General features: G+C 47.0%; 1 protein-coding gene across 1 annotated transcript in view; it reads left to right on the forward strand.

The window, feature by feature from the left end:
- The window catches only part of gab1 (GRB2-associated binding protein 1), a 69,610-nt gene extending 42,878 nt beyond the window's left edge, over positions 1-26,732 (forward strand). Inside the window, 12 exon segments of the mRNA XM_048235456.1 lie at positions 6,622-6,671; positions 6,673-6,821; positions 6,824-6,919; positions 11,666-11,879; positions 13,138-13,856; positions 15,444-15,538; positions 15,952-16,276; positions 18,748-18,837; positions 21,478-21,571; positions 22,229-22,355; positions 24,364-24,492; positions 24,654-26,732. Of these exon segments, the coding sequence (XP_048091413.1) occupies positions 6,622-6,671; positions 6,673-6,821; positions 6,824-6,919; positions 11,666-11,879; positions 13,138-13,856; positions 15,444-15,538; positions 15,952-16,276; positions 18,748-18,837; positions 21,478-21,571; positions 22,229-22,355; positions 24,364-24,492; positions 24,654-24,812 (2,247 nt within the window). The 3' untranslated portion in view covers positions 24,813-26,732.
- Positions 26,733-27,949: the final 1,217 nt, after the last annotated feature.

The following is a 27,949-nucleotide window of genomic DNA, read 5'->3' on the forward strand; positions in this document are numbered from 1 at the left end:
GTTGCTATCTCATGGGCAGAGGGGCTGCAGGATCCCGATCAGAGCGCCGGAGGCCGAGTGGCCGCACCGAGAACGCAGATGCTGGGGAGAGCAGGCCGCTGATAGCAGCCAACAAAGGACACTGTTCTGGACAAGGGCAGGGCAAAGGCTGAGGAATGCAGAGAGCGAGGAGGGGGGAGAGGGAGAGAGAGGCCATGCCCTATGGTAACCCCCCGCCCCCAAGTCTGTGTCTGTCACTCTGAACCCCTCCACCTCTCTCTCTCTCTCTCTCTCTCTCTCTCTCTCGCTCGCTCGCTCTCTCTTTCTCTCTTTCTCTCTCACACACACACACACACACACACACACACACACACACACACCCTTCATATGGTACTCCTAGTACTCTCTCTCTTGCTCGATGGAAGCGTGATTCAACAGGGATGGCATTCCCCCAGTGTCCCACCTCTCAAAGACACCTCTGTTCCAGCCTCCGCCGTGACACTCAAAGCCCCCAGCTTCCGCCGCATATATCAGATGGGTGTGTGTGTGTCTGAGAGAAAGAGAGACAAAGGGTGGAGGGACAGCTGCTGTGGCTCTTGGGGGGCCTCTCTCCCTCTCCCTCTCTCTCTCTTCTCTCTCTCTTTTTCTCTTTCTATCTCTCTCTTTCTGGTCCCATCCCACACCGTCCCCACTCCCACCCAGCACAAACACACTCACACACGATTCTCTGTCTCTTGCTCACACACACACACTCACTCACTTACTCACTCACACACTCACTCACTCACACACACACACACACACACACACACACACACACCCTCATCTGCTCACACTCCAGAGCACACTTGAGGGGCTGCATGTGGAGGGAGCTGTGCTGCGGGACTGCTCGGCTTGTCTTGGAACAGTGTCGTCCGATGCTGTGTGGAGGGTAGCTGCTATGGAGACGCTGAGACCCTATTGAGCTGTTTTGGGATCTGTTGGATCTCAACCGACCAGTGTTGTCATCGCCTCCATGCTATGGGGCAAACAGCTATTTGTTTGGGTTGAGCAGAGCTCTTAAAAAGTTCAACTTTGTGATTTGTGAATGTGTGAGGGCATGTGTGCATCTCTGAACTGCTGATCTGAAGGTGTATGCTCATGAAAGTGATTTGCTCTTTGAAATCTCGACGAGGGATTCGTAGATTGAGGTAGGCCGGAGCTTAATATGCTTACTTCACTAATCCAGAACTTTCTGTAGTCATGGAGCTGTCTCTGGTCTCAGCCACAGGATTTGGACACACACACACACACACACACACACACACACACACACACGTACGCGCTCACTCAGACACACACACACACACACACACACATAGTAGTGGTGTAGAGTGCCTCCTGTTTTGCTGTGAGAGCTCTCTAGGGAGCATAAGAGGGCTCTTGCCTTACTGACAATGAGGCGTATGTGGGTCAGTTAGATTCCAGCAGCACACAGCAAGGACAATGCGTGTGAGTGTGTGTGCACAGATCGACTGCAGGTTTGGGAAAATTTAAAGAGAAAGTGCAATGCAGTAATTTAAATTGAACCGTCGTGAACCCTGTGTGTGACCATGTTTATGTGTCTGTGTGTGTGTGTGTGTGTGTGTGTGTGCGCGCGCAACCACATGTTCCCTCATACCAGTCCCCACATGCCAAAGGACTGTGTTGAGTGGCTCCTGTCTATTTATTTGCATTAGTTCTGAATGTCTGTATGTGCCATTCTCCTGAGCATGTCCTGGTCTGTGCATAAACTGTGTGAGTGTTGTGTGTGTGTTACTGGGTTGGTTAATTACGGCTGTTGAAGACTGATTCAGGGGCTGTGTGTGTGTGTGTGTGTAGACCCACATGGGTGGATAATTCTAGTTCTTATACCTTCTGGTACTTGTCATCTGTAGCACGCTCTCTCTCTCCTTCACACTTTTATCTTCTCTTTCTATCACTCTTTCCTCTCCATCTCTCACCCTCTGTGTCTCATCTCTCCTTCCCTACATATCTATGTGTGCAGCGCCACCAAAATAGCTCTGAAACCAACCAATCTATTACTCCTGCACCTGTACATTTAGCCACAGAAGCCTTTAACCATAGGTAGTGCTCCTCATTCTCTCTTCCCTAAATGACCTCTCTCTGTCCCCTCCCCCTCCACTGAATCATTTTCTACAACCCATCACTCCCAGTTGTTATCATCGAAAGGTTATCAGCCCGTCAGCGGTTAACCTCCCTCAACCCATCACTTAACCACTCTTACCACTGCTATTTCTCTGCCTTTCCTAGTCCTATTTGTGTGTGTGTGTGTGTGTGTGTGTGTGTCAAGCTGTCAAGAGTGTTTGACCAACCCCTCGGAAGACGCTGTACGCTTTGTTGCAGCTTCCACATGGCTGATGAAACTGACCTGTGGTTTGGAGCTCTGGGTAGGACTCCTGCTCTGCTATGGGTTGCAGATGTGCAGTTCACCATCACAACATTGGATGTGTTGTGTTCTGGCTAGGTGGAGCAGTTTGCCTGTTGTGTTTTTGAATCTTTCCCTTCTGTTTTTCTCTCTCTCCTCTGCTTTCTTCTCCTCTCTCTCTTATCTCTCCCATTCTCTCAGTCTCTCTTGTTCCTTCTTGCTCTCATCCATTTGCACCCCCCCTCTCTCACTCTCTCTCTGTTTCTCTCTCTCTCTCTCTCTCTTCGCTCTCTCTCTGTTTCTCTCTCTCTCTCTGTTTCTCTCTCTCTCTCTCTCTCTCTCTCTCTCTCTCTCTCTCTCTCTCTGTAAGCTGAGCTGTAATCCCAGTGGGGTAACCTGACCCTGTGTGCTCTGTGAAGAGGCTGAGGTGTAGAGAAAAGCCTGTACTGGGCTCTAACCACACCACAATAAAGCCCAGTCCACTGTCAGGATGTGTGTGTGTGTGTTTATGTGTGTGTGTGTTTATGTGTGTGTGTGTTTATGTGTGGGGGGGGGGGGGGGGGGCTGCATCTAAGTGTATGTATGTGTAATGTATGCATAGCTGTTTGTCTTAGTGTGTTTTCATTGGCGTGGCAGCACTTTTCCTGGAGATGTTTGTTTCCTTGGGGATTTCTTTCTCACCCTCTCCCTCTCTTTCTTTCTTTCTTTCTCTCTCTCTCTCTTCCCCCTCTCCTTTTCTCCCCTCTTTTTTCTTTTCTTTACTCCTTTCTTTCTCTCTCCCCTCCTGTGATGGTGTGATATTGGCCTGTGTGCTTCTTTGGCCTTTGCTTTAACAAAGACCCCCCTGTGGATGGAAAAACAGCTGAGAGGGGAGAGAGAGAGGGGGGTGAGAGGGGGGAGAAAAAGCACCCAGCATTGTTAATCCAGCTCCCATCTTACGGAAGAAAAACAACAGCCATTTAGTTAGCATTCCTCACAGTCCGACGCCAAGTTGTGTTGCCTGCCCACCCCTTCCCTTGAAGTGCAAAACATGACCCCAGGATTGTTTGCCCTGACAGGACAACCTCCATGCTTTTGTTTTGAATGGTTCTTGCAGGTACTCACACATGCACATGCTCAAAATACACACACACTCCCACACACGCGTGTACAGGACATGGTCACTTGGTTTTTGACTCCAGTCACGTAGACAACATGCACGACTATACCAACACACAACTTTCTGGGCATCATGCCCATTCTGAAGACCCTTCCATGTGATATCTTGAACTGGATGGTTGATTGGACTGTGATCTTTGGTTCTTCCCATCATTTATATCACCTGCATGATTGGCTGGTTGATGTTTCTTTGTTGGATTAATGGTTTGTTTTTTTTAATAATTGGTTGATTATGTACCCAGTTCTCAAGTGTGACAGACAGACTTTGGCATGTATCTACGCTACATAAGCATAAGCGTTAGTTCTTTTAAAAGGGAACCAATACTTTGCTGTAGTTTCCTCCAGCATGATTGACAGCGGAGAGTTCTGAGACCCCATGAATTCTCACTGTTTAATTTCTGTCTGTTCATGGTTCATTGGGCTGGTGTCTCACGCCCCACGCCTCCTCCTCTCACGGCGCTCCTGCCCCCCCCTCTCCTCTCACGGCGCTCCCACGCCTCTCCTCTCACGGCGCCCCACGCCTCCTCCTCTCACGGCGCTCCTACGCCCCTCTCCTCTCACGCCCGCCTCCCACGCCTCCTCCTCACGGCGCCTCCCACGCCTCTCCTCCTCCTCACGCCTCCTGCCCCTCTCACGGCGCCCCACGCCTCCTCTCACGGCGCCCTGCCCTCTCACGGCGCCCCACGCCTCCTCTCACGGCGCTCCTGCCCCCCTCTCCTCTCACGGCGCTCCTGCCCCCCTCTCACGGCGCCTCCTGCCCCTCCTCCTCACGGCGCCCTGCCCCTCTCCTCCTCCTCACGGCGCCTCCCACGCCTCTCCTCTCACGGCGCTCCTACGCCCCTCTCCTCTCACGGCGCTCCTGCCCCCCTCTCACGGCGCTCCTACGCCCCTCTCCTCTCACGGCGCTCCTGCGCCTCTCCTCTCACGGCGCTCCTGCCCCTCCTCACGGCGCCCTGCCCTCTCACGGCGCTCCTGCGCCCCTCTCCTCTCACGGCGCCCCACGCCTCTCCTCTCACGGCGCTCCTGCCCCCCTCTCACGGCGCCCCACGCCTCTCCTCTCACGGCGCCTCCTGCCCCCTCTCCTCCTCACGGCGCCTCCTGCCCCTCTCACGGCGCCCCACGCCTCCTCTCACGGCGCCTCCTGCCCCTCTCACGGCGCTCCTGCGCCCCTCTCCCACGGCGCCTCCCACGCCTCCTCCTCTCACGGCGCTCCTACGCCCCTCTCCTCTCACGGCGCTCCTGCCCCCCTCTCACGGCGCTCCTACGCCCCTCTCCTCTCACGGCGCTCCTGCCCCTCTCCTCTCACGGCGCCCTGTCTCCTCACGGGCGCCCCACGCCTCCTCCTCACGGCGCCCTGCCCCTCTCACGGCGCCCTGCCCCTCTCCTCCTCCTCACGGCGCCCTGCCCTCTCACGGCGCCTCCCACGCCTCCTCCTCACGGCGCCTCCTGCCCCCTCTCCTCTCACGGCGCCTCCTGCCCTCCTCACGGCGCCCTGCCCCTCTCACGGCGCCCTGCCCCTCTCACGGCGCCCTGCCCCTCTCACGGCGCCTCCTGCCCTCCTCACGGCGCCCTGCCCCTCTCACGGCGCCTCCTGCCCTCCTCACGGCGCCTCCTGCCCTCCTCACGGCGCCTCCTGCCCTCCTCACGGCGCCTCCTGCCCTCCTCACGGCGCCTCCTGCCCTCCTCACGGCGCCTCCTGCCCTCCTCACGGCGCCTCCTGCCCTCCTCACGGCGCCCTGCCCCTCTCACGGCGCTCCTACGCCCCTCTCATGGCGCTCCTCGCCCTCTCCTCTCCGGCTCCTGCCCCCTCTCCGCGGCTCCTGCCCCCCTCTCCGCAGCTCCTGCCCCCCTCTCCTGGCCGCTCCTGCCCCTCTCCGCGTGCTCCTGCGCCCCTCTCACCATGCAGGCTGACGCCTCTGTGGGTTCTCTAGTCACGGGTGCAGAGGAGCGGAGTCCTCTGTTTCACTGTGTGAATTGGAAGCTGCGTTTTTGCTGGGGGCGAACATCCATTGCAGGCAAAAACGGAGACTGTGTTCCCTGAGCGTGCGAGAGACCGCTGCTGCTGATATGAAGGAATAGTGTGAACCACACAAAAAGGGATCCTGAGAGCCCGGGCTGGTCACTGGCACTCTTCCCAACCATGGGTTTGGGTTCCTCTTCGTAAGGAAAGTAAGCCTCAAAACAACCCCACTCTGAGAATAGCTGGGCCAGTCAGCTGGAGCGAGCTAATTGGCCCTTTCCTAGTTTAGCGTGTGTGGGCCGGGAGGGCGCCCCAGATGGCGGAGGTGCTGCGGGGGTGTTGGACTGAGCTGTGGCTGTGGCTTTGGTGCTTCCAGGCACATAGTTGTGTGTGTGTGTGTGGATGGTCAAGCCATGGAGGACCGAACCAGACCAGACTGACAGGCTGGAGTGAACTAGTGAAGCAGCGGTCCCCTCTGAATAGCCGGTGGCCAGGGGTGGAATCTGGCTGTGTGGAGTTCAAGCTGACCCCTGAGACCTTCTGACGGTCTCTTTGGACCTGTGTCCTCTCTGGGCTGGTCTGGTCAGGGCTGGTCTGGTCTGGTCAGGCCTGGTCAAGTCAGGTCAGGTCAGGTCAGGTCAGGGCTGGGCTGGTCTGGTCAGGCCTGGTCTCTCTCTACTGTGGCTCTTCTCATGGACTTACTGCTCTCTGCTCTCCAAATCCTCATTCTTCCCTTAGCTCCTCAGCCCTGTTTATGTAAATACATAAACTACATATGTTTGAGAAGAATCTCGCTTCATTTAGCAATTGCACCATTAGTAACACACTGAGCATTTGAATTGAAAGAATGATGAGTAATAATTGGAGGATTTTGTTTGCTAAAATAAAAGCTGGAACCTCTCACAGTCAACTGAGATTGATTGAAATATAATTTAAACAACATAAAACAACATTTAAACAACATAAAACAAAATTTAAACAACATAAAACAAAATAAGTTTTGTTCAAAATGACAGCTGTGCTATAAATTAATATATCACTTGCCACCTTCATGCTTTACATTCCCAGAAGCTGAACTTCTTGACACGAGTTAAATCCCTCAACCTCTCTCTTTCAGGCATGGAAAAAGCGGTGGTTTTATTAGCCGGTAGGTGACTGACCGGGGGATTGACGTTCTGGAATACTACAAGAATGACCACGCCAAGAAGCCCATTCGCGTGATCGACCTAAACCTGTGTGAGCAGGTGGACGCGGGGCTCACATTCAACAAGAAGGACCTGGAGCACAGCTTCATCTTCGACATCAAGACCATCGACAGGAATACCTGAGTGGCCCGACACGAGGGAGGGAGATGAACAAATTAGATTAAGCTACATCCTGCGACATCTGCGGATTCAACCCCACAGACAGCGATGGTAAGGGGCACACACGCGCACACACACAGGTTAGGAACATGGTGAAGACACACACCACAACACCTCACGTCACCTGAAGGGGTCAACGCCCCCTGAGACACTGAGGCCTAGATGTACTAAGAATTACCTCCAAATCACCCCCTGTTTCTGACGCTTTTTGCACCTTAATTCATGGCATCGTATGTACAAAAATGATCGCCCGTGGATCAAAGCGCATTTTGCATCCCACTGGAGCGCGGAATGGCTATCTGCGCTTTTCTTACTGATGCATATGCATTTATAGGAGGGTGAGTTAAAAGTGGGAGTATCGTGCAAACTCAGAAGAGTTAATAGCAATTGATTAGGTCAGGGTTCCCACAGGTTATGGAATTTCTGGAATATCATGGAATTTTGGAAAGTCTATTCCAGACATGGAAAGTCAGGAAATGTTATCATTAAACATAATCGGCACCTATGTAAAAATAAACCTGCACACACATACATATTATTAACAGATCCTCTCAGAGAAAGAGCCTTCACCAATACCAAAGATCCTTGATTACTAACCTGCTCCTTCATACGCCCACCCATACATATGCACAGTAACAAACCGTATTTGCATATGCTACTCACAATACCACACACACACACACACACACACACACACACACACACACACACACACACACACACACAAAATCTTGCTCAGACAGTCATAATTACTAGGTGCACCATACCAGTCTGGACTGGAGGCTTTGACCTCCACGACCCTAGCTGCCACTTCCTGTTTCTGTCTCTCCACCCATCTCTCTCATTACACACACACACACACACACACACACACTCTTGAGTGACACAGGTCAGCAAGAAGACCTCTCATCCTTGACTTCTGCTATATATTAAGTTGTTGTTGCTGTTGGACTGAATGACTACCTTGTGTCTACATGTTCCTCTGTCATCCAAAGGATGTTTCCTTACTAGTTTGGAAGACTAGCACAGCTTTTGTTTTTCAGTTAAAGGTTGTATCAACCTGGCCGGGCTAACGTCACTTCTGTTGACGTTGAAACAAAACAGAGAGCTTGCTCGCTACTCCCTCCCCCTCCCTCCTGTGCCATTGAAACTCTACTGAACGCGCATCTCGTCAGTTATTGGTTGGAACACTTTATTTTGCCTTTGAGTGGTTGGCAACACTTGTTGGTAGCAATTGCTTTGTTTTTGTGTGCAGATCTCAGAGCCTAGGCTGCCTACAGAGACACGCTTTTTTGACAGCCTGCTTATGGGACAGGCATCTAGCAGAAAGATTAGATGAATGTGTTCATTTATGTTTGGGACTTTTTTGGGCCTGCAATCGCTAATACAACCTTTAAAATGCCATGCTCAAGTTTCAGGTGCTGGGTCCTTCCTAACCTGCCACTATTCTCACTGCCATTGTATATTTGAACATGTTTATTTTAACATGCCTTTATCATTACCCCATCCCCAGTTGAAAACTATTGTTGATAAATTAGTTTTATTTTTTTGAGTAGAAATATTTTGAGTGTCAATCGATTTCTCATCATCTGAAGCACATCATGCCAGGAAACGTATGTTATCTCATTATTCCCATCAGCGGTGGATCACTCCTGTGCAGCTTCACATTCATGCAGTGTTGCAGGCACCTCCGTAATGCCCAACACTGTCTCCCACAGTTATAATGGGCAGTGATGTTGGACGCCTGTGCTGTGTGTATAAGTGAAAGAGGGAGACCATGCATGTGTTTGTGTCATGCTAAGGGGGAGTTTCTAGAAGTCAGCATTCTATATGCATCAGTACCCATCAGTAAACACACACACAGTGCCTCTGTTTACTGTGTCTTTGAATCACAGTGTCAAATGGCTCAGGTGAAGCCTCTACAATCCCCTGCAGGATCTCTGAAGGTCTTTATTAGGACGTGCGTGCGTGCGTGAATGCGTGCGTGTATGCGCCAGGCGGCTTTGTGTTATTGTTTTTGTCTGTGGTGGAGGCTGCCTGCCAGGTCACTCTGTGAGTGCGCCACTCACTCTCACTCTCCTGGGAGAGTGTGGTGCCCGGGTTAGCCCTCGGCTCCCCTTACACCGTCCCTCCAACCCCACCCCCCAGCCCAGAGCACACATCTTTCTGACTTACATAAAGTCAGGGTTCCTACACAGTATGGAAAACCTGGAAAAGTATGGAATTTGATTTTAGTAATTTCCAGGTCTGGATAAGTATGGAAAAAAAGAAACAAAGGGTATGGAAAATATATGCGTTTCCAGACTATTGCATTTGCAGTACTAATTACTTCACTCAGGTCATAATGAACCATTCCTACTGTTGTGTAGCTTAACTGTCTGTCCCCATCGTCAAGATACAACTATGATAAAACTAAAAGATATAACTAAAATTACCCAGCTAAATGGGCCGATATTAAGTGTCATTTTTTTAATTCACTTCAGTTGTCCATCGTTTGTTTTCACCGGAAGTTATCCCAAATCAGAATTGGCCTAATGCCCAGAATATGGTCAGAAAAATCTACCGAGAAGTTTGGAAATTTGAGTATGGAAGAAGTATGGAATTTTGAAATGCAAAATGTGTAGGAACCCTGTGAAGTTGTCCAGTACTGAACACTGAGATTACGGTCAACACTGCCTACTCATGTGGAAGCGATGCTTCTCCTGTTGCTGATGGTGTTGCTGAGGACAGACTAAAACAAAATATATGGTTTAGTACGGCTGTAATGCCATTTGTAAAATAATCCTGATTTATAAAGGACGTGTAGTAAGCAAGGAATTTCCCAACAGCCGAGAAGGCTTTGGCCAATGGAGAAATGCAGGAGCCAGCATTAAATAATGGGATACAGCACTAGTGTACTCGGAAGAATCCCCTCCTGAAGCTTCCCATGCACTTTACCCTCCACAGAGGCCCAGCCTGCACCCTCCCCCCTGGCCCCCATCCTGATCTCCCCTGGCCCCTATCCTGACCTCCCCCTCGATTGGACAAAGGCCTGTGAGATCTGGGAGCAGGACGAGGGCCCACTCTTCTTCCCCAAGGAGGGCAATTATTAGTAGGGCAGACATCACAGCCGTGCCCAACAGAGTGGAGCATGAAGTGTGTGCAGTTAGCCGTTAGCTAGAGGGTAGCCGAGGGTTGTGTGAGCAGGGCTTTAGGGAGAGGAGGGGGATTTTCCCACTGCCTCAGTGAGTCAGTGCTCAGCCCTATAAACAGGAGAGGGAAGGGGGACAGCAGGACAGAGGAGGGAAAGAAACGAGGGAGGGAGGGAGGGAGGGAGGAAAAAGGGGAAATCCAAGTGAAGAGGGTTCTTCAGTTTCTTAGCTGCTCATCTAACATCCACTTGTGCAAAAGTTAAACAGATTACATGAAACATAGATACAAATTCATTCTAGCATTGCATGGCATTGTTTGATGAATATTTAGGATCATCATGTATAGCCTATAAGTAACTGTTGTTATTCAAAGAAATATGAATGAATATGCATATTCATTGACAGGAAATTGTGTATGTCAAAGAAAACTTATCAGCACTGATAGACACAGTATATTGATACTTGAGTAATCCTCAGGGGAATTGAAGTGACACATTCTGCTACTAATGTGTACAAAAAAATGAAATACAGTGCTAAAGTATTGAAAATAGTAGCCCCACCTGGATCCTGTTCCAGCAAGGTCAATATTGTGTCACAAAGGGGCGGAGTTGTAAAGTTGAATGGCCACAGGCAAGAATGACCTCTTGTGGAGTACCTGGGAAGGTTCTGGGAGGACTGAAGGATATTCCTGCATTCCTCCTGTGTGTGTGTGTGTGTGTGTGTGTGTGTGTGTGTGTGTGTGTGTGTGTGTATGAATAGTATAGATTATATAGTGCTAGGTCTACACACTCTCGCTGTCTCCCAAAGAGTGAAGCACAGCGCAGAGGCCCCTGAGCGAAGGTCGAGCGGCTAGAATTGATAGTGAGAGAATAGAGGACTAAAGTATTAGCGCCTTGTGAAAAACTCTGTAGACCCTTACACATCTGAATGTGGACAGGCTCATTGCAGTAGCCATACCTACACTTAGGACCGTGTAGAGCATTCCTGAGGTGCTCCACAATAATTGCCTTGATTCTCCCCAATTTAAGATTGAATCTTTTGCCCTTCTTATTTGAAATTAAGTTCCACATTTGCTTTCCTGAAGGCTGTAGACTTTTATCTAGGGAATTTGAAGTGTGTGCGTGTGTGTGTGTATGCATGCCCCCCATCTCTCTCTCTCGTGTGTCTCTTTCTCTTTGCCACAGTAAATGTTTCCTCTTCGCACTGAGGTTGGTCCTTCCTTAACTAATGAGTGGTTTAGATTCAGTCTTGGAACATAATCTCATTTCCTCTTTACAGTCTCACTTCAAGATTAGTCTTTTCATCCTTCTCAGCAAAAATATGGTCCATAAATGCTCGTGCTGCACATAACGCTTCATCGCTTGTTGTTGCTCGGCTAACTTGGCTGTTAGCAGTGCGAGACTGTAAGGAAAGTCTTATTGATTAGGAGGATGGCCGTGATATGTAGTGGTTACTACATTGGAGTTCATCATTAAAAGGGTGTTTTAATCATAGCCATGCCTATATGTGTAAACTTTGATGAAGTATCTTTCATGGCTAAATCATGCAGCTGTGTCCTGAGGACACCTCGTCATGCATTTTCATTGGACCCCTTGGACAAACTCACTGATTGTCTCTCTCGGTCTTCCTCTCTCTCTGTCTCTCTGCCTCTCTTTCCCCCTCTTAGACCCGTCGAAGGTGGCGCAGCAGTCGGGGAGCGCAGGGGTGGATGTGGGCCTGGGCTCGTCGCTGGGGCCTCTTGGCCACTCGGTCCTGACCAGCGTGCCCCCGCCTTACCAGCCCGTTAGCGTGAGCCACCTGGAGTCCTCGTCCAGCCTAGACGAACCACAGGACTACCTCTGGCTGGTCAACTGTGAGAGCAAGAAGCCGGACACCAGCAGGTAAGGAGGGGAGAGGGAAGCAGCTGGATGAACAAAACCCAATGACTGGGAAGGAGAATCAGAGGCAGAGATGTGCAGAAGGAACAAGTGAGGGAAGGAAGGAGCAGGGCTAACTTAAAGCAGAGACTGGCTGAACTGACCAGCCTGCTAGAGGGAGACTGAGAGAAAAAATGCATGAAGTGGAAGGTCTTGAAATATAGCATAACGTTAGTAAAGGATCAGTCACTACTTTTCAGACTTGCTACCTGCTGCTGTGTTATCTGTTCCCATGGTTCCACTGACCCCCCCGTCCTCATGTTGTGTAGCTCAGTGACCCCCAGCCCTTCCCCCGGGCCTCCCTTGCCCCCTCCCCCCTCTCCACCTGAGGGGGATCAGGAGTACCTGCTCCTAGAGGAGTGTGAGAGCAGGAGCTCGCCCCTCACCAGTCAGTGAGTGCAAAGCATGGCGCGCCAGTGTGCACTTACGAACTCACACACATGCAGACCTACACACGCAGTTGGATCAAGCTTGGCATTATGTTTAGTCTATACTTACATTATGCGAGTACGTAATGTAAAGGAATTTGTTGACTATAGATGCCTTTCTGGGTGGGGTGTTGGTGCAAGTGGCTGCAGCGTCCGTTCCACATTTGCATCAAATTGCCCACGAGGACTCGGGTTCAAATCTGACCCAGGGTCATTTCCCGATCCCATCCCATCTCATCTCATCTCATCTCATCTCTCGTTCTCCCGCTCGCTTCCGGTCACTCTTCACTGTCCTATCAATATAGAGGCAAAATGAACAAAAACTACTTGTACTACTTATAGTTTTGTATGATAAACATTTTGCACACTCACACACATACAGACACTTGAATACACACACACACACACACACAAACATAAATGGTCGATGCTCAAAAATAATCCCTATTTAACTACTACACCTGAGTGAGGTTTGTGCTTTACTAACTGTCTACAGCTGATCAGCTCACCCAAATGTTAACAGATGTCGCGTGTTGGGATGGTAGTATTACCTGGATCCCAAAGAGGCTTGTGTTCTGCATGACTGTCATGGTGTGAACCTTCTGGACCTAACTGAGGAGAAACATTCTAATGACTAGATTAAAATATTAAAACTACATAATTTAGTCCATTCACTATATTGAAAACTACTGGATATGTTTGATTACTGATTTGAGTTATTCACATTTTGGTTGCGTTTTTTAACATTTATCTCACTCACTCATTGATATCCACTCAATCTTCCCTCTGTGCAGGTCTCATGGCGACTGCTCTAAGTCCACGTCCTCAGAGCCCGACTGCAACGACAACCTGCCACTGCACCGCACGCCCCCGACCGCCTGCTCGTCGGCCAAGCACACGTCCGTCAACGGCTTCTTCCCTTCGCACTCGCACCCCTCATCGGCCTCGTCGGCCGCCGCCCTGTACGACTCGCCGCCCTCGCGCCACGGCCCCTCGCTGCCCCCGCCCACCGACCCCAGCAGCCTCTACCAGCTGCCTCGCAGCCGTTCGCAGGACACGGTCATGCCGGTGCCAGCCGGCCGCTCGGCCTCGGAGAGCGAGTCGTCCGAGCTGTACGTCTTCAACACGCCGGGCCGCAAACCCTCGCTAGAGGCGCAGCTGCGCAACATGACGTGCTACGACATCCCGCCCACCCCCGGCAGCGGCTGCTCGTCCTACCTGCCCTGGAGCATGAGCAGCGGCGGCGGCAGTGAGCGGGGGGGAGGTGGAGGGATGGAGCCTCTCGGAGGAGGAGAAGTCGTGCCCCCACCCCGCCCGCCCAAGCCCTCGCTCTCGTCGTCCATGGCCACGATGCCGGCCGGGGGGCCACCGGAGAGGTCGCCCACGGACACCTACGCCGTGCCACGCTCCATCTCGGAAACAGACGGAAACTACTGCGTGCCGACCAGTGCGGGGAACAAAGCGCTGCGCAGCAACACCATCGGCCCTATGGACACTTCGCGCCTCCGCAAAGGTAGGTGTCCAGGAAGTCAAAGCAGTGGTGGAACAGCACATTGGATTAGCATAGAAAATAAATCTGAAGTCTTTCATTTCTGTCAGCAAGAGGACTCCACATCCATTCCTTTTTCCCTGATGTTAATTAAACTGAGAACCATGGAGCAGTGGAATGCAATCTCTTTGTGCCTCTGTGACATTTCTCTCACAGACTTTTGACAGACTAAATCTCAATTGCAGCTCAGTGTTTTTTAAGTATTGTGTTGGCTTTTGCCTTTGCCAGTAACTTGGTAAGTTGAACTGAAATTTGTTCTTCCAAAGTTCTTCCACGAGATCTGAATATGAAATATTGTCCTTGATGAAAAGGAATATCTAGTCACAATGCTTTAGAAGACTTAACTTCTAAAACTTCATTGTGAATAGATTTACTGCTAACACAAATTGGTATGCATCATAAAGTTAGTGAAGTACTTGTGGATGTTGAAATAGTATCTCTCAAGAGCCTCTGGCAGGAGCACTTTTCCTGGCCTGGATTTAAAATCAGTGGGTTAGTTCAGTGAGCAGCACAGCACACTGATGAAGTATGACACAGCAGTGTTATCAGCTGAACTCTGCTGGTTCCCTGGTAGCGTAAGCTGGGTCATTAGACACACATTTCCTCCCTGGGTTGGATGGAACCTTCAACCTCAGGCTAAAATCCATAGTTTGCAACTACTGTTGTTTTTCATAGCGCCCTCTGTCTGTGGTTGACAGCAGTGTTGCAGTGTGAACTTTTAAGACAAGTAATGCACATTTCTGGATGCATTTGGCTAATGTTACATTAATATTTGATAAGCTAAGCATTACGTTATCACTTTTTATCCAATGGTTGGACAGTTTTTGTTTTATCTTTCAGTCTTTACTAATATGTGGTATCTCGCTGCTATATGCTAGCTTTTTCACCATGAAAAGGAGAAGGATCACATCAGTTTTGCATGGATGCTAATAAGCTTCAATATGTGATATTTGATGCTATGGTTTGCTACTTGAATGTACCCTGAAACAAGATTGTGTAGAGAAGTAAAATGTTGAGTTGGTTAACCTTCCGTTCCTGTCAAATATGAATATGTTGTTACTCTTGCCCATGGCTGTTGGGTTTGCTTAATTTGGGGCAGCCGTGGCCTACTGGTTAGCACTTCGGACTTGTAACCGGAGGGTTGCCGGTTCGAACCCCGACCAGTAGGCACGGCTGAAGTGCCCTTGAGCAAGGCACCTAACCCCTCACTGCTCCCCGAGCGCCACTGTTGATGCAGGCAGCTCACTGCGCCGGGATTAGTGTGTGCTTCACCTCATTGTGTGTACACTGTGTGCTTTGTGTGTTTTACTAATTCACGGATTGGGATAAATGCAGAGACCAAATTTTCCTCACGGGATCAAAAGAGTATATATACTATACTTTATACTTTAATGTTTCAGAATTGAAACTGAAACTTGGTTCATTGTTGTCCATGGTATAATTTCCCTCTGACTGTCCAGCTGTATGCTATAATTAGGAGATCGTTAAATGGGTTAACCTGTCTTCTCACCTGTCCCACAGCTTAAATCTACTTTTGTTATGTTTATACAGATTTTGGATCCCAGGACTGCTATGACATCCCAAGACCCTTTGCATCAGACAAATGTGGCGCATTTGAATTCAACGAAAATCTAAGCAATTATTTTGTGAGTTTCTTGAAAAAAAAAAATCATTGCCTGTTTGTTTTATTTTAATGAGTATACTCACAAGTGCATGACTGTTTGTTTTGTATCGCTCCTTTAAAGTAAAGCCTATGTCAGTTTGGCCTAATGAAATACTGTCTTATCTTGTGTGCTTGAAGACTTCAGAGCAAAACAAGATGGGTCAAAAATCAAACCAAAGGGGAGATTCATGAAGTCAGTGAATCACATCATGTATCACTGCATTATTTTCTTACTTTCTTGCCTCTGGTGGCAGCTCTAAATATAGTTTTAAGGTAGAATCTTGGAGTGTCCCCTACTGAACCAGAAAAGTGATGTGAAGTACTTTCCTTTCCTCTTCGTGTGTGTGTGTGTGTGTGTGTGTGTGTGTGTGTATGTATGTGTATTATCAACCACAGAAAAACAAGGGTATGATGCCTGTGAGCAGCGCTTCCACGGAGGAAGTGGACGAAAATTACGTGCCCATGAGCGCCAACTCGCCCTCCCACCGGCGCTCGGGCAGCCTCTCCGAGCCCATCCATGAGCCCAACTACGTACCCATGACCCCGGGCACGGTGGAGTTCTCCTCCCTGGGCAAACAGGTGCCCCCGCCGGCCCACATGGGATTCCGCTCCAGCCCCAAGACGCCCCCACGGAGACCCATGCCTTTGAACGAGTGCCAGCCGCCTCCCGTGGACCGCCAGCCGCCCCCCGTGGACCGCAACCTTAAGCCAGATCGCAAAGGTGAGGCAGGGGACAGTCCCATTTTGTGCGTGTGAGTGTGTGTTTGTGCGTGTGAGTGTGTGTTTGTGTGAGGTTGGATGTGTTCTGTGGCTGTGTGTGTGTGGAAGAGCTGAAATGTATGTTGACTGGTGTAAGGTTTGTTGAGCCTTGTGTGTTCTGTCTGTCAGAGAGGTGAGATTGATTGAATTGATTATGATCTTGTCTGTAGCCTATTGCTTTCTATGCTGGGAGCTCTTTTCTCGTTTATGTTCTGGCCCATGCTTATGAATCCCATTCATTTCCCCCCAAACACCTCAAAGAGGCCCATCACGCTAAAGGCTAACGTGCCACTCTTGACAATATGGCAGCGCAATCAGATATTCAAAATCTTTCTACCAACCAAACCCATGAGACCCATATATGCACAAAAACTGAAATCTGCCTTCATCCCAAACCCTCTGAAGTTCTCAAATTAGCATCTACAATAACACTAGCGCCTCGATATCCCCTTTGCCCCTTGCAAGCAGTTAACATGTGACCAGCACCGCCATGAAAGGCGCCTTTTGTGCTTGGCCTGAGATCCATGGGTCTTAGGGACCCTGACCACTCTGCTAGCCTGGAGCGGTCACCTCTGTCCCCATTGTCCATCCTGTCAAAGGCCTCTTTGATGGCCTGGCTGACGAGGGGAATTTCTGGTTAAAAGGGACTGGAGCACTATTTCAATGTCGTACAAGCAGAGAGACAGAGAGGCATGCAGCCACAGGCCATGGCTGCCACTGCTTCTGTGGTCGGGCCAAATCAAATAGTGGGCACAGCGTTCCACCACCATTTCATCATGGTAGCCTAACCCAAATGACATCTTTACCCACGTCAGCTCTTGAGCAAGCGACCTTTTAATGTTTTCTCTCAAATACCTCTCAAAGACTAAAATTACATTTGTAATTACATTAAAGTAAGTACCTTTACCTCAACAAGTCACAATTGCAATTTAATGGACTAATAAATTAAAGTTCTGCTGAGGTTCTGCTCATTTTTTTGTAGTTAGACACTAGGGGTGTTCGATATTGACCAAGAAAAATATCTAGATATTTTAATAGAACCAACATATCTTAATTATTTACTTCAAACAGAACCATTCAAGCAAAATAAGTAGGAAAACACTTCACCACCAGTAAAAGTATGAACCCAGGGTCAGAGTGGAGTAAATCCCCTCTGAATTCCAGCGGGTATACACAAAGCTCTACGCACACTTATGACCACAAGCTACAAGAGCAAAAGCTGCAGAGGACGCAGGCGATTTCAAAAAGAATAATACAAGTTTGTCTCACACACCTATTAGCCACTCTGGATATTATATTGTGCATTGGGGGTACTGTGAATCTTTCATAACCATTTTATTGTGCATTTGGGGGTACTGTGAATCTTTCATAACCATTTTATTGTGCATTTGGGGGTACTGTGAATCTTTTATAACCATGGGCCAGATACATTGCTATGTGCTGCTGACCTCGCTGCCAGCTGGTTATTTGTGATGTGCTGGATGGAGCCTCAGCAGGCAGCCATTTTGTGTTGTTTGGTGTGCACCACTGCTCTCTGTGTGTTGGGGAGGTGGCCTGTGCTGAGCTGAGCTGGGCTGTACTGGGCCTTTCGGTGAGCTTTGGGGTGCTTTTCTTTAATGTTGGTCTCCTCCTCAGAGAAGTCTTCATCTGTGTTTACTTGTGCCAGCTGCAGTCTATTTTCTGCATCTTTACGTGAGCGGTTTCTCTTTCTTGCTCTGTCCCTTTGTCTCTGCCGTTCCTCTCTCTTTCCTTTGCCAGTATCGCTCTGCCTTTCACTCGCTTTGAATTTCTCCATCTCTCTCTCTCTGTCTCTCTCTCACTAACCAGCACAACACAGCCACACTTGCTGATACCTTTTCCCCACCTTTATGGTACACTTCTGCACCGTACAGTTTTTGCCATGTTGATGGCTGCATTCTGTCTGATGCTGATCTATGTGTGGCTACAGTTGTGGCGAGCTGTCAGTTTTGTCAATGCTCAGGGCCAGCTAAAATGTGACCATTTACTGCTGTTGGTTTGAGCGTTTACTCACACAATCAATGTTATCTACGGCCCTAACCTCTGGTGCATGTGCTTTTATACCGATTGTTATACCTTGTGTGTAAAAGGCTGCCCAGTGTGTGTGTGTGAGTGTATGCATTCGTGTGGTGGGAGGGACTCTGCATGAATTAAGATGCATGCGGGCTAGCTGTAGCCACCACAACACTACATGTGCACCCTCTTAGAAATGAGGGAAAGAGAGAACAGAGGGAGAGGAGGAGGAGGGCGAGAGAGCAGAGGAGCTGACGCACTGCTTGACCGTGTCCTTTGGTGCTGCATGGGGAGCGATGTCTTGTGGAGATTTGTGGGGCTCAAGGAGTGGTGCTGAGAGGGCATTCCCTCTGTGTTTGTCCCAAAGCTTTGTAATGAGAACGGTCTTCTTCCACCAATCAGGTCAAAGCCCTAAGGTATTAAGAGCTAAGCCAGTCGGTCTTGAGCGAACCGACTCACAAACCATAGGTGAATTCCCAAGACGACGCAAGGGTAGGTAACCCACATCACCTGCCGCTGCATCTAGAATCTTTTCTCTACTGTCTGGCCTGTCATCTCTCTCACCTGTCCATCAGCCACACACTCTCCATCCATCTAACATCACTTTAAACTTCATGCATGTTTTGGAAACACTAACAACCACAAAAACAATGAAATATTTGTTTCCAGGGCATCACTGTTAGACACTTTCACAGTAAGGCATAACTGCAACATTATAATCAGTGTATCTGTAATCAATCTGTTGATGTGCTTAGCCTACAAATAACCTACATCTTCAACAAAACTCTAAAATTCTCTTGCCGCAGTCTGCTTTGCAACAATAACCAAACCAACTGGGAAAGCCAAGCAAACTGTGTTTGGTTACTGCTTGTTAATAAATGTTAACACGACCATATACACTCATTGACTGTGGGCCTTGGAAAAGTCCTTCTCAACACTAACACATTCCTCATTCACCTCATTTCCACGCCACTGACCGTTGCACTCACATGGTGGATACCTGGTTAATTCCCACACAAACCCTAACAACATGGTCAGAAACACTCTTTCTTCACATACAAACTTGATTGGTAATGTTCCCAGTCTCCTGATACCAGAAAAAAAAGGTAGCAGATGGCTTTTGCCAAGCTGCCCAGACACTGTTGTCTTTCTGGAAAAGAAGCTGGGGACTCAACAGCATGTGACGGTCTGTAAGCGCTTGGGTCAAGGACAGGACGCCATGTTTAGTTGTTTCCTTAAGTAAACATTACTGACCAATCAAATTAGGATTTGCTACCAGTGTGGACATATTGAGTCCTCTTTTAAATGGCCAAGGCTGAACCCACATGCTCATGCACACAAACACTGAACTGCCTTTGCCATCTTTTATTTTCTCTCCAAAACTAGCACTTGGTATGACCCAGTTATTTATATATTTTATTGCTTCTCTCTTCGTCGTTATGTAACTGTTACTCTGTTGGTTGTGATTTGCCTCCCTATCTATTTATGGTTTATTAGGAATCTGTTTGTCATAGTACAAATTTACACCATGTCACTTTGAAGACAAACACACTATAGAGGGCTGTGGTGAACTTTCCCTCTCTGTGTGTGTGTGTGTGTGTGTGTGTGTTTCATAAGCTCTCAGCTGTGCGATTGCCACATTTGTGGTGACCTGGACCAGATGTAGTTTCATGCAGATGTCTCCATGAACTTTTGAAACGCAAATCAAACAAGATGTTTTTTTTGGCTCTGTCGTCTTCTCTTTCTTCTCAACCTTTCAATCTCTCAATTTTTTTTCTTTTTCTCTTTTCATACTTTGTCTTTCGCTCTTTTTTTGTCTTTGTATGGATCCCTTATCTGTTTTATTATTCCTTCCGTCTTTCTCTCTGTGGTAGCACCAGATGGTGCATGTTTTGGCCCACCCTGTTGCACTATGGGAAAGCTGTCTCTCTCTCGGTTGCCAGATTGAGCGAGTTCTCAGCGCATCGTCGCTGTTGGCCAGCTGTGAAGACTGAATCAGGCCCTGTGAATGTGGGAGGAAAGAGGGGGAGAGAGAGAGAGAGAGTGGCAGAGGGATGGAGTGAGTGAACATCTCACTCCCATTTTCACTGTCAGTCAAACGCCTTTGCTGCCAAGCTCCTCTGAGGCTCACGGTAACTGTCAGAAGCCAGTCTATATCAGAATGGCTAGTCCACTCCTCTTTGATTTCCTAAGGTGTAATCTCTTTACAACTGAGTTGACAGCTAACACAGAGAAGCAGACTGTTTTATTCTTGCCTAGGTCATCTGTTCTGTGGCATGTTCGACAAATGAGACAGATGCCACAGATGTACATTTTGCTGTCTCCCATACTCTAGTCAGAAAGCAAATCAGTTGTACAATTGTACTGTCCCAAGATTAGGACAGAGGTCCTCCCAACTCTAGCATGGCTGATGGAAAAGGCTTACCAAGCTCTTACCATGGGCACTTGTGCCCTCTATTGACTGAAATGCAGACCTGCTGAAGGGGTCCTGGTGTCCCTTATGTAACTGTACGGCAGATTGTCAATTACGAAACTTCATTTGAAATGAAAAGTGTTAGTATTGCACTGGGACCACATGACACTCAGTCATGCTTCAGATGGTGCTTGGGCCTGCCAGCAGTGTTCAGTGTAAGTTTAAGTACTGTGATAAAGACAGAATTTACTCTGCATAAGCATCTGTGTCTCCATGTCCACACAGTATGAATATAGATATTCCCATCAGCTCCGGCAGGTTTGAATTACCCATGACATACTTAAGAGCCCTGGGCTAAATCCTCCAGCTTGCTGCATAGAAATCAGGTAATATCTGATCCTAAGTCCATCAGGAATTTTTGTGAGGAGTTGGTGTAAGTTGATTATGCAAGGCTCTACCACAGCCAGGCTCCGGCGAGCAGCCCAAGATGTTGTGGAACTAGGAGTAGTCACTCTTCTGTGTGTACCCTCTCTGCTTTGTGAGTTGGTCATGGTCAACTGTTGTACGTCGTGATGGTTATATAAGTACCACAGCCTCTTACACAAGTGTTTTCACGGGTTAGAAACGTTACAGTGGTGGCTCCAAGTGACTGAAATCTAGATGAAGTCTACTGATGGCTAATGGCTGTGTTTCCCCCCCCCCCTCCCTCAACCCCACAGCCAGACCAGCCCCTTTGGAGATTAAGCCCCTGTCGGAGTTGGAGGAGTTCACGGCGCCCGTCCGCTCACCGGACACCAGGACGTTCGCCAGGGAGTAAGTTCTAGGTCCAAAGTATCCAAAGCCCTCAAGATGCCCATCAAATAGCAAAGCCATGGTGTCAGCCCTGTGTCAGTCAAATGAGGCCAACATCGAAAGTAATATATACATATTTAATGCACTCATTTGGTATTCCTTCCTCATGGTTAAAATGTACGGTGAGATTTACTACAACATTTACTCAGTATAAAATACATTTTAAGATGTATGGGAAAACCCTTAAACTGGACATTCTTGACAATACATCCCTTAACCATGTGCCTTACTGACACAGTCTGACAGTTAGGCTATGCTCTGCATGTCTAAACTATACAGTATAAAAAGCCAACACTGGGCTGGTTTCCAGGACCAAGACCAGTTTTCAATCAGATGGCTGGTCTTGGCCCTAGTCTGGGAAACTAGTTATCTGTATACCACTGTTAACTTAGACACTATAGCAGACACCACCTAACCCATCACAGTAGTCTCATGCCTGATGGTGTGCATGATTATTTTTGTCCTTGTTATGGTGTATGGAATTACTGGAGATGAAGGGATGACTGGTGTTTATGTTAGAGCACTGTTTGTATATGTTTTTTTTTGTGTATATATTTTCTGTGTGTGTGTGCTGTATGATTGTGTGAGCAGCAGTGTAAACCTTTTGGTGCTGCTCAGTCTCTCCAGGTTTCCCATGCCTCCAAGACCCTCGTCGGTGCAAAGCACTGCCTCCAGCACCGATTCCGAGGAGTGTGAGGAGAATTATGTAGCCATGCAAACATCTAGTATGTCTTCAGACGAACCAGTATGTAAATCCAGCTTTACCACTCCCCACTTGCCTCTCAGGCACTTAACCAAGATTTCTATTGGCTCCTAAGAGCAAGATGTATTATTTAATAATTTCATTAGTTACATAAATTCAGATAAAAGTTGAACTTTTTTTAAATATATCCATACATTTTGTCATTGAATATACTGTATGCTTCATTTTTAGATTATAACTTTTCAGCAATGAAAGATCTGGGACAGACAAAAATGCTCACACTAATGTGTCATGTGTCCAGTACTTTATTAAAAAAAAAAAATGTAATCGCACTTGGTAGATTGTTATGTGGTACACATCAGCTAGCAAAACAGCCTGTTGTTAAATTAATGTCGCATGACAGGGTATGGGCTATTTAGTGATATCCTCATATCCCACAGAATGTCGCATGGCAGGGTATGGGCTATTTAGTGATATCCTCATATCCCTCAGAAGTCCTCATTTATCGTTACTGGTCGTCATCCCCAGGAGGTAAAAAATAAAACCCCAAAGGGTATACGTGGCTTCTGGAAGGACTCCTCTTCATGTTGCTTCTTCATTCCTCCTCTTCTCTCTTGCCATTCCATTGCGCTCACCCCATCCTCTGCAGGCAACTTCTTTTATAGAGAGCATGTTGCACATCTTTTATAGAGAGCATGTTGCACGTCTTGCATTTTTTCTTCCTTTTTGTTATTGATTGTTTTTTTTTTCCCCATGTCTCTGTGGGCCCTTTTCATGTTGGTTCATATGCCCAGCTGATTCTATTCATCAGTTGAGTTCTCTACATGAATGCAGTGATGAGACCTTTACACATATGCAACAAAGCATGCAATACATAATTTAGCAATGCCTAATGTTAGTCAGTATGATATGAACCTATTGGATGATGTTAAGTTAAATTCAAATTGGCCTGAAAGTAGAACCATGAAATGGCCCCACATGTATTCTGTTTGCATTTCCCAAATCCCTGGTGACTGCTTCTTTGGGTTTGCTTTAGTGTCTCATTACTTCCTTTATTTTTTCCATCATCTTTAAACCTTGTTTCCTTGTCAATGCCTTTTTAGTTTTTCTCCTGCTGTGTTTTTCTCATCTCTCGGTGGTTCCAACATGTGGTGGTGAACGCTCTGTCCTCTACTTTTCTTTCTATTCATTCTCCATTGTCTGTTACCTTCTCTCTATCCTCTATCTTTTCTTCTGTTTTTATTTCACTTTGCCCATCCCTTTGCTCTCTTCCTGTCTTCTCTGTTGTCTGTCTCCTGCTCCATAGAGAGGAGTCCTTCTACTGCACTGTGCCCATCACTCCCATAAAGAGGGAGATGTCTGGCCTTGACCAGCTAGAGGAGGTGAGGGACTGACCATGCCAGTGGCTCCTCACACTCAGGAGCTCTGTTCTGGTAGAAAGGATTCTGCATTAAAGAGGTTCCAAGCTGAACTCAAAGTCAGAACAGTGCATGATCACACACCTTCTTAACCCTAGGTATTAGATACAATCCTCTCAACTCGTTATTAGTTGGAAGCTTTAACAGTATGATGGCCACAAAGTTTTGTCAAGAAGTGTATGGCGAAATGTCATACTAGACCCTTAATTTAAGGTTCACCTACTCAGACAGTGGCTTTGAATTTCACAGAACCCTACTCTGAAGAACTTCCATTCAATAATCACTGGATATCATATTCAAATGCCTATGTTTTGTTTCTCCTGAAAATGAAAATTTCATATGTCCTTATACTCTCATGCCATTAGTACGATCCCACCTCTCATACTGGGGCGCGTTTCCCAAAACCATAGTTGCTAACTAAATTTCCCATTGCCAACCAACTAAGTTGCTAACAGATTAGCAACTATGGTTTTGGGAAACGCGCCCCTGGTTGGTAGAGTAGAGCATTAACTTAGCATTAGCTTTTAGAGTCAGCGTTAGTTTTTTAAGTGGTGTGCTGGCAAACACCGTTTTGACCTCCCTGTTCTTCTTATAACCAGTCTGCACCATTGGGGTTTTCTTTGTTGTTCTAGAACCTTAAGCTGAGTGCTCAGATGAACGCAGATGGAGGCAGTAGTCCCATGGTGCCGCTTAAAGGAGATAAACAGGTGGAGTACCTGGACTTGGATCTGGACCCTGGCAAATCCACACCCCCACGGAAGGTATGCTCCATAGGTTAATACTGTAATCGCATTAGAAGAACAGCTCAAGAACTGCATGATTTGACATTGATTAGTCTGTTTACTGTACAAACTGTGTTAATGCTAGCACACTTACCATAATATCATATGAGCCCTCTTCTCTCCTGCTTCTTTTCCTACAGAAAAAGAGCAACGGGACGGGAGCGGCTGTGTCAGACGAGCGTGTGGACTATGTGGTGGTGGACCAGCAGCGAACGCTAGCTCTCAAGAGCACTAGAGAGGCATGGACTGATGGCAGACAGTCCACTGAGACCGACACCCCGATCAAAGGACCTAAATAAACACTAGCCACCTCCACCAAACTAGCCCCAGCTCCCACTCTTTCCCCCACTCTCCTTTCTCCTGACGGAGTCGCCTTTCTGGGCCTAAGCGCTAAGGAGACTGTGCCATGGATGGATTTGGACACAAAGAGATGGTGAAGGAGAGCATATCAGTGGCCTAGATACTAGACTGCGTCCCTCCCTTGAGGCCTGTAGTTTACATTGCCACCTGGCTGGAGGCCAAGCACAACCTCTCAAGGATTTGCGAGGATGTCTGCTTTCCGTTGCTCCCCAGGGTCTTCTTGAGGATCTGGGATTCTCTGTTTTGTAGGGTGAAGATGACCTGTGAAGGCTCACAGGATATGAAGCCCTTTAGGACACTTAGACTGGAACCCCCCATGCAGCGAAAGATGTTTTCTCTAAGGATTTCATTTTTTTTTTTTTATCATCTAGCCAAATCTGACGTGAACACTGTCCATAAATATGTGGGCTTAAAAAAGGTAGAACATACATTTTGCTGTCAATTTGTACTGATCTAGCCACATTCTGAATACTTAACTATGTTAAAGTGTTCTTTAGGAGTACTGCCTTAATTATATCAGTAAAAAAATCTTTAGTTTTCTGATAGGTGCATTCCATGAAATATCCTGATTCTTAGAAGCTATTCTGTACCAAACAGTGATGCAGATCATTTTTGGATCTTTTTTTTTTTCTCTTTTTGGAGTTCTTGAGTGCTCCTCCATGTGATGTTTTAAACTTAAAACCGTGAATGAGACTGCGTAATTTCTCTCGGCCCTTTGAATGGGGCACACAGAGAAAAAAACTCAAGTGGACAGCAGCACCTAGTCAGAGTTTTACTCGACTCGAGTTGAGGTGGCTAAGCAAGAAGCATCATTAACGTTGTTCAACCAAAACATCTGCAAATCTGAAGGAATTCCTTTCACTGAATCGCACAGCTCAGAGTGCTTCTTACTCCTGGCAGAGGAAATGCAGATGGACTGTATGATGTGCATTTGTTATGGTGTGTATATTTTTTTCAAAGTGTCCTTTGACTTGTGTTTATATCCAGGATGTAAAAGCTTTCATGTAGATTCAGGATAGAAATCTGCACCTTCTGAGATGGCTATCAAGAACTACACTATGATGGATGACATGAGATATTGGAATCAATAACTGTGACTGCTACTATTGGAAGCTGATGCTTCCTGATAGCTATGGAAGGTATCATACTAAAGAATAAGATAAAGAAGTCAGGTACTCATTTAATTACTTAACACAGCTATCCATTTCTAATTTATTTTTGTGTCGTTTCATCACTAGATTGATTGATCTTTGCCTCATGATGCGTTTTGCTTAAAAGTGTTTTTCTTAGTTTATTTGCCAAATTTAGATGATTCTTAAGTAGAGACGCTTGTTTTAAAATGCCTTTCCCAAGATACCTCCACCCCCTGCCAACTTTGATTTTGTTTCACTCCAGTTCTCCTCAAACTGGCTTTTTGATTTATTTTCTCACTTGTTTAATAACTTATTTCAAATGGATTTCCCACCACTGTCAAATACTTATTGCCTTATCAGGTGTATTTGTATGTTGTAAATAAGACTGATCATGGCATTTCAGCTCATACTATTTCTAATGAATAGTTGGTTTTTACTAACTTTCTTCTCCTTTGAAGCCCAATCGAGGGTGCTACAGGTGCGTTTCTACGCTGTTGAGGGCACCCATGCTGTAAATATTTGCGCTCAAATTTTCAAGCATGCTCCCACTGAATAAAATCTAAAACACTGATGCTTATACTGTTGTTTCTGTACTTAAATCTTCTCTCCCCTCAAGTGGAATGGTGTCAAAGAACCTGGAGGATCTTAAAGCTTTGTATCTTTTTTAATGAATCAAACAGAAAAGTACATTTGAAAATGAACTAAATAAAACCTACCTTTATGCAATTGTGGTCTGAGTCTTTGTAAATGAAAAAAGTGGAAGAGGGCGGATTGCATTTAAACCACAAGTGTAAAATGTATGTTTTTTTTTTTTTACTGATATAGAGTCTGATGAAAAAACACCAAATTGTTTGAAATAATCCTGAACCTTGCCAGCTGTGTGCAAGGCTGGGGCTGACAATAGCCTATAACTAGTACATATCCACATCATGAAATGGATGGCCCATCTCTCTTAGCCCCCAACCTTGTATGTGTCTTAGGGCATTTTCACATATAGTCCCTTTTAAAACAACTGAACTCAGTCCAGAAAGAGGACCAAAACAAAAGGGACTATATGTAGTCATTTTGTATTCACATTGTGAGTTAATTTGAAAGAGGACTCCGATCTCTTTCTGGTGCACTTCAGCTCTGATGGGGCCTCAGTTTTCTTCATGTTCACACTATACCTTCTCTGCAAGTCTCAGACCTGCTTTGGATTATGGGCAATGTAGTTGCTCTGGGTTAGTTATGTCTTTTCATCATCATTCATTATAATTATAATTTTCCCTCTAATGTTTGCCACATGCAAGAAGAATTCGACAGAGAGATAATAGCCTAGCAGATCATCCCAGAGAGACCGAGTCTCTCAGAAGTAAAGAGGTGGAGAAGGTATTCATCACTAACCCGTGTGGGCAAATGATGAAACAATATAAAAATAATGTTTCTGATCATGAAATTGTGAAGGATTTGAGGATTTCATCTTCTACAGCACATATATCATTAAAATGTTGAGAGAATCTAGAGAAACCTTTAAAACAAGAGACAGGGCTGAAAAAAAATATATTGGATGGCTGTGGTATTTTGGACTAGCCTGGAACACCCAGACCTTCACAATTGTACAATACACATCTGTATGCGTGCCCATATAGGGACATCAATGGCCTCTTGGCCAGACAGACCTAATTTACCGAATGTTTGTATGGGTATTCCCAGGCTACTTTTGGACCTCAGGTGGCACTGCATTAAAACCAGACCTTTTTCTGTAAAGAAAATGATTGTATGGGCAACCTGACAACCATTCACTGTCTATGAGCACAGTTTAATGCTCCATTCACAAACTCTACCATGCAAAGAAGACATTTCCTTTAGTCGTGATACAGAAATCCCATCTTATTTGAGTCTGAGGTAATTTAAAATGGACTGAGGTAAAGGTCTGAGAGTACTGATTTTATCCACCCTCCATT

The sequence above is a fragment of the Alosa alosa genome, chromosome 1 (assembly GCF_017589495.1).
Source record: "Alosa alosa isolate M-15738 ecotype Scorff River chromosome 1, AALO_Geno_1.1, whole genome shotgun sequence".
Taxonomy (NCBI): domain Eukaryota; kingdom Metazoa; phylum Chordata; class Actinopteri; order Clupeiformes; family Clupeidae; genus Alosa; species Alosa alosa.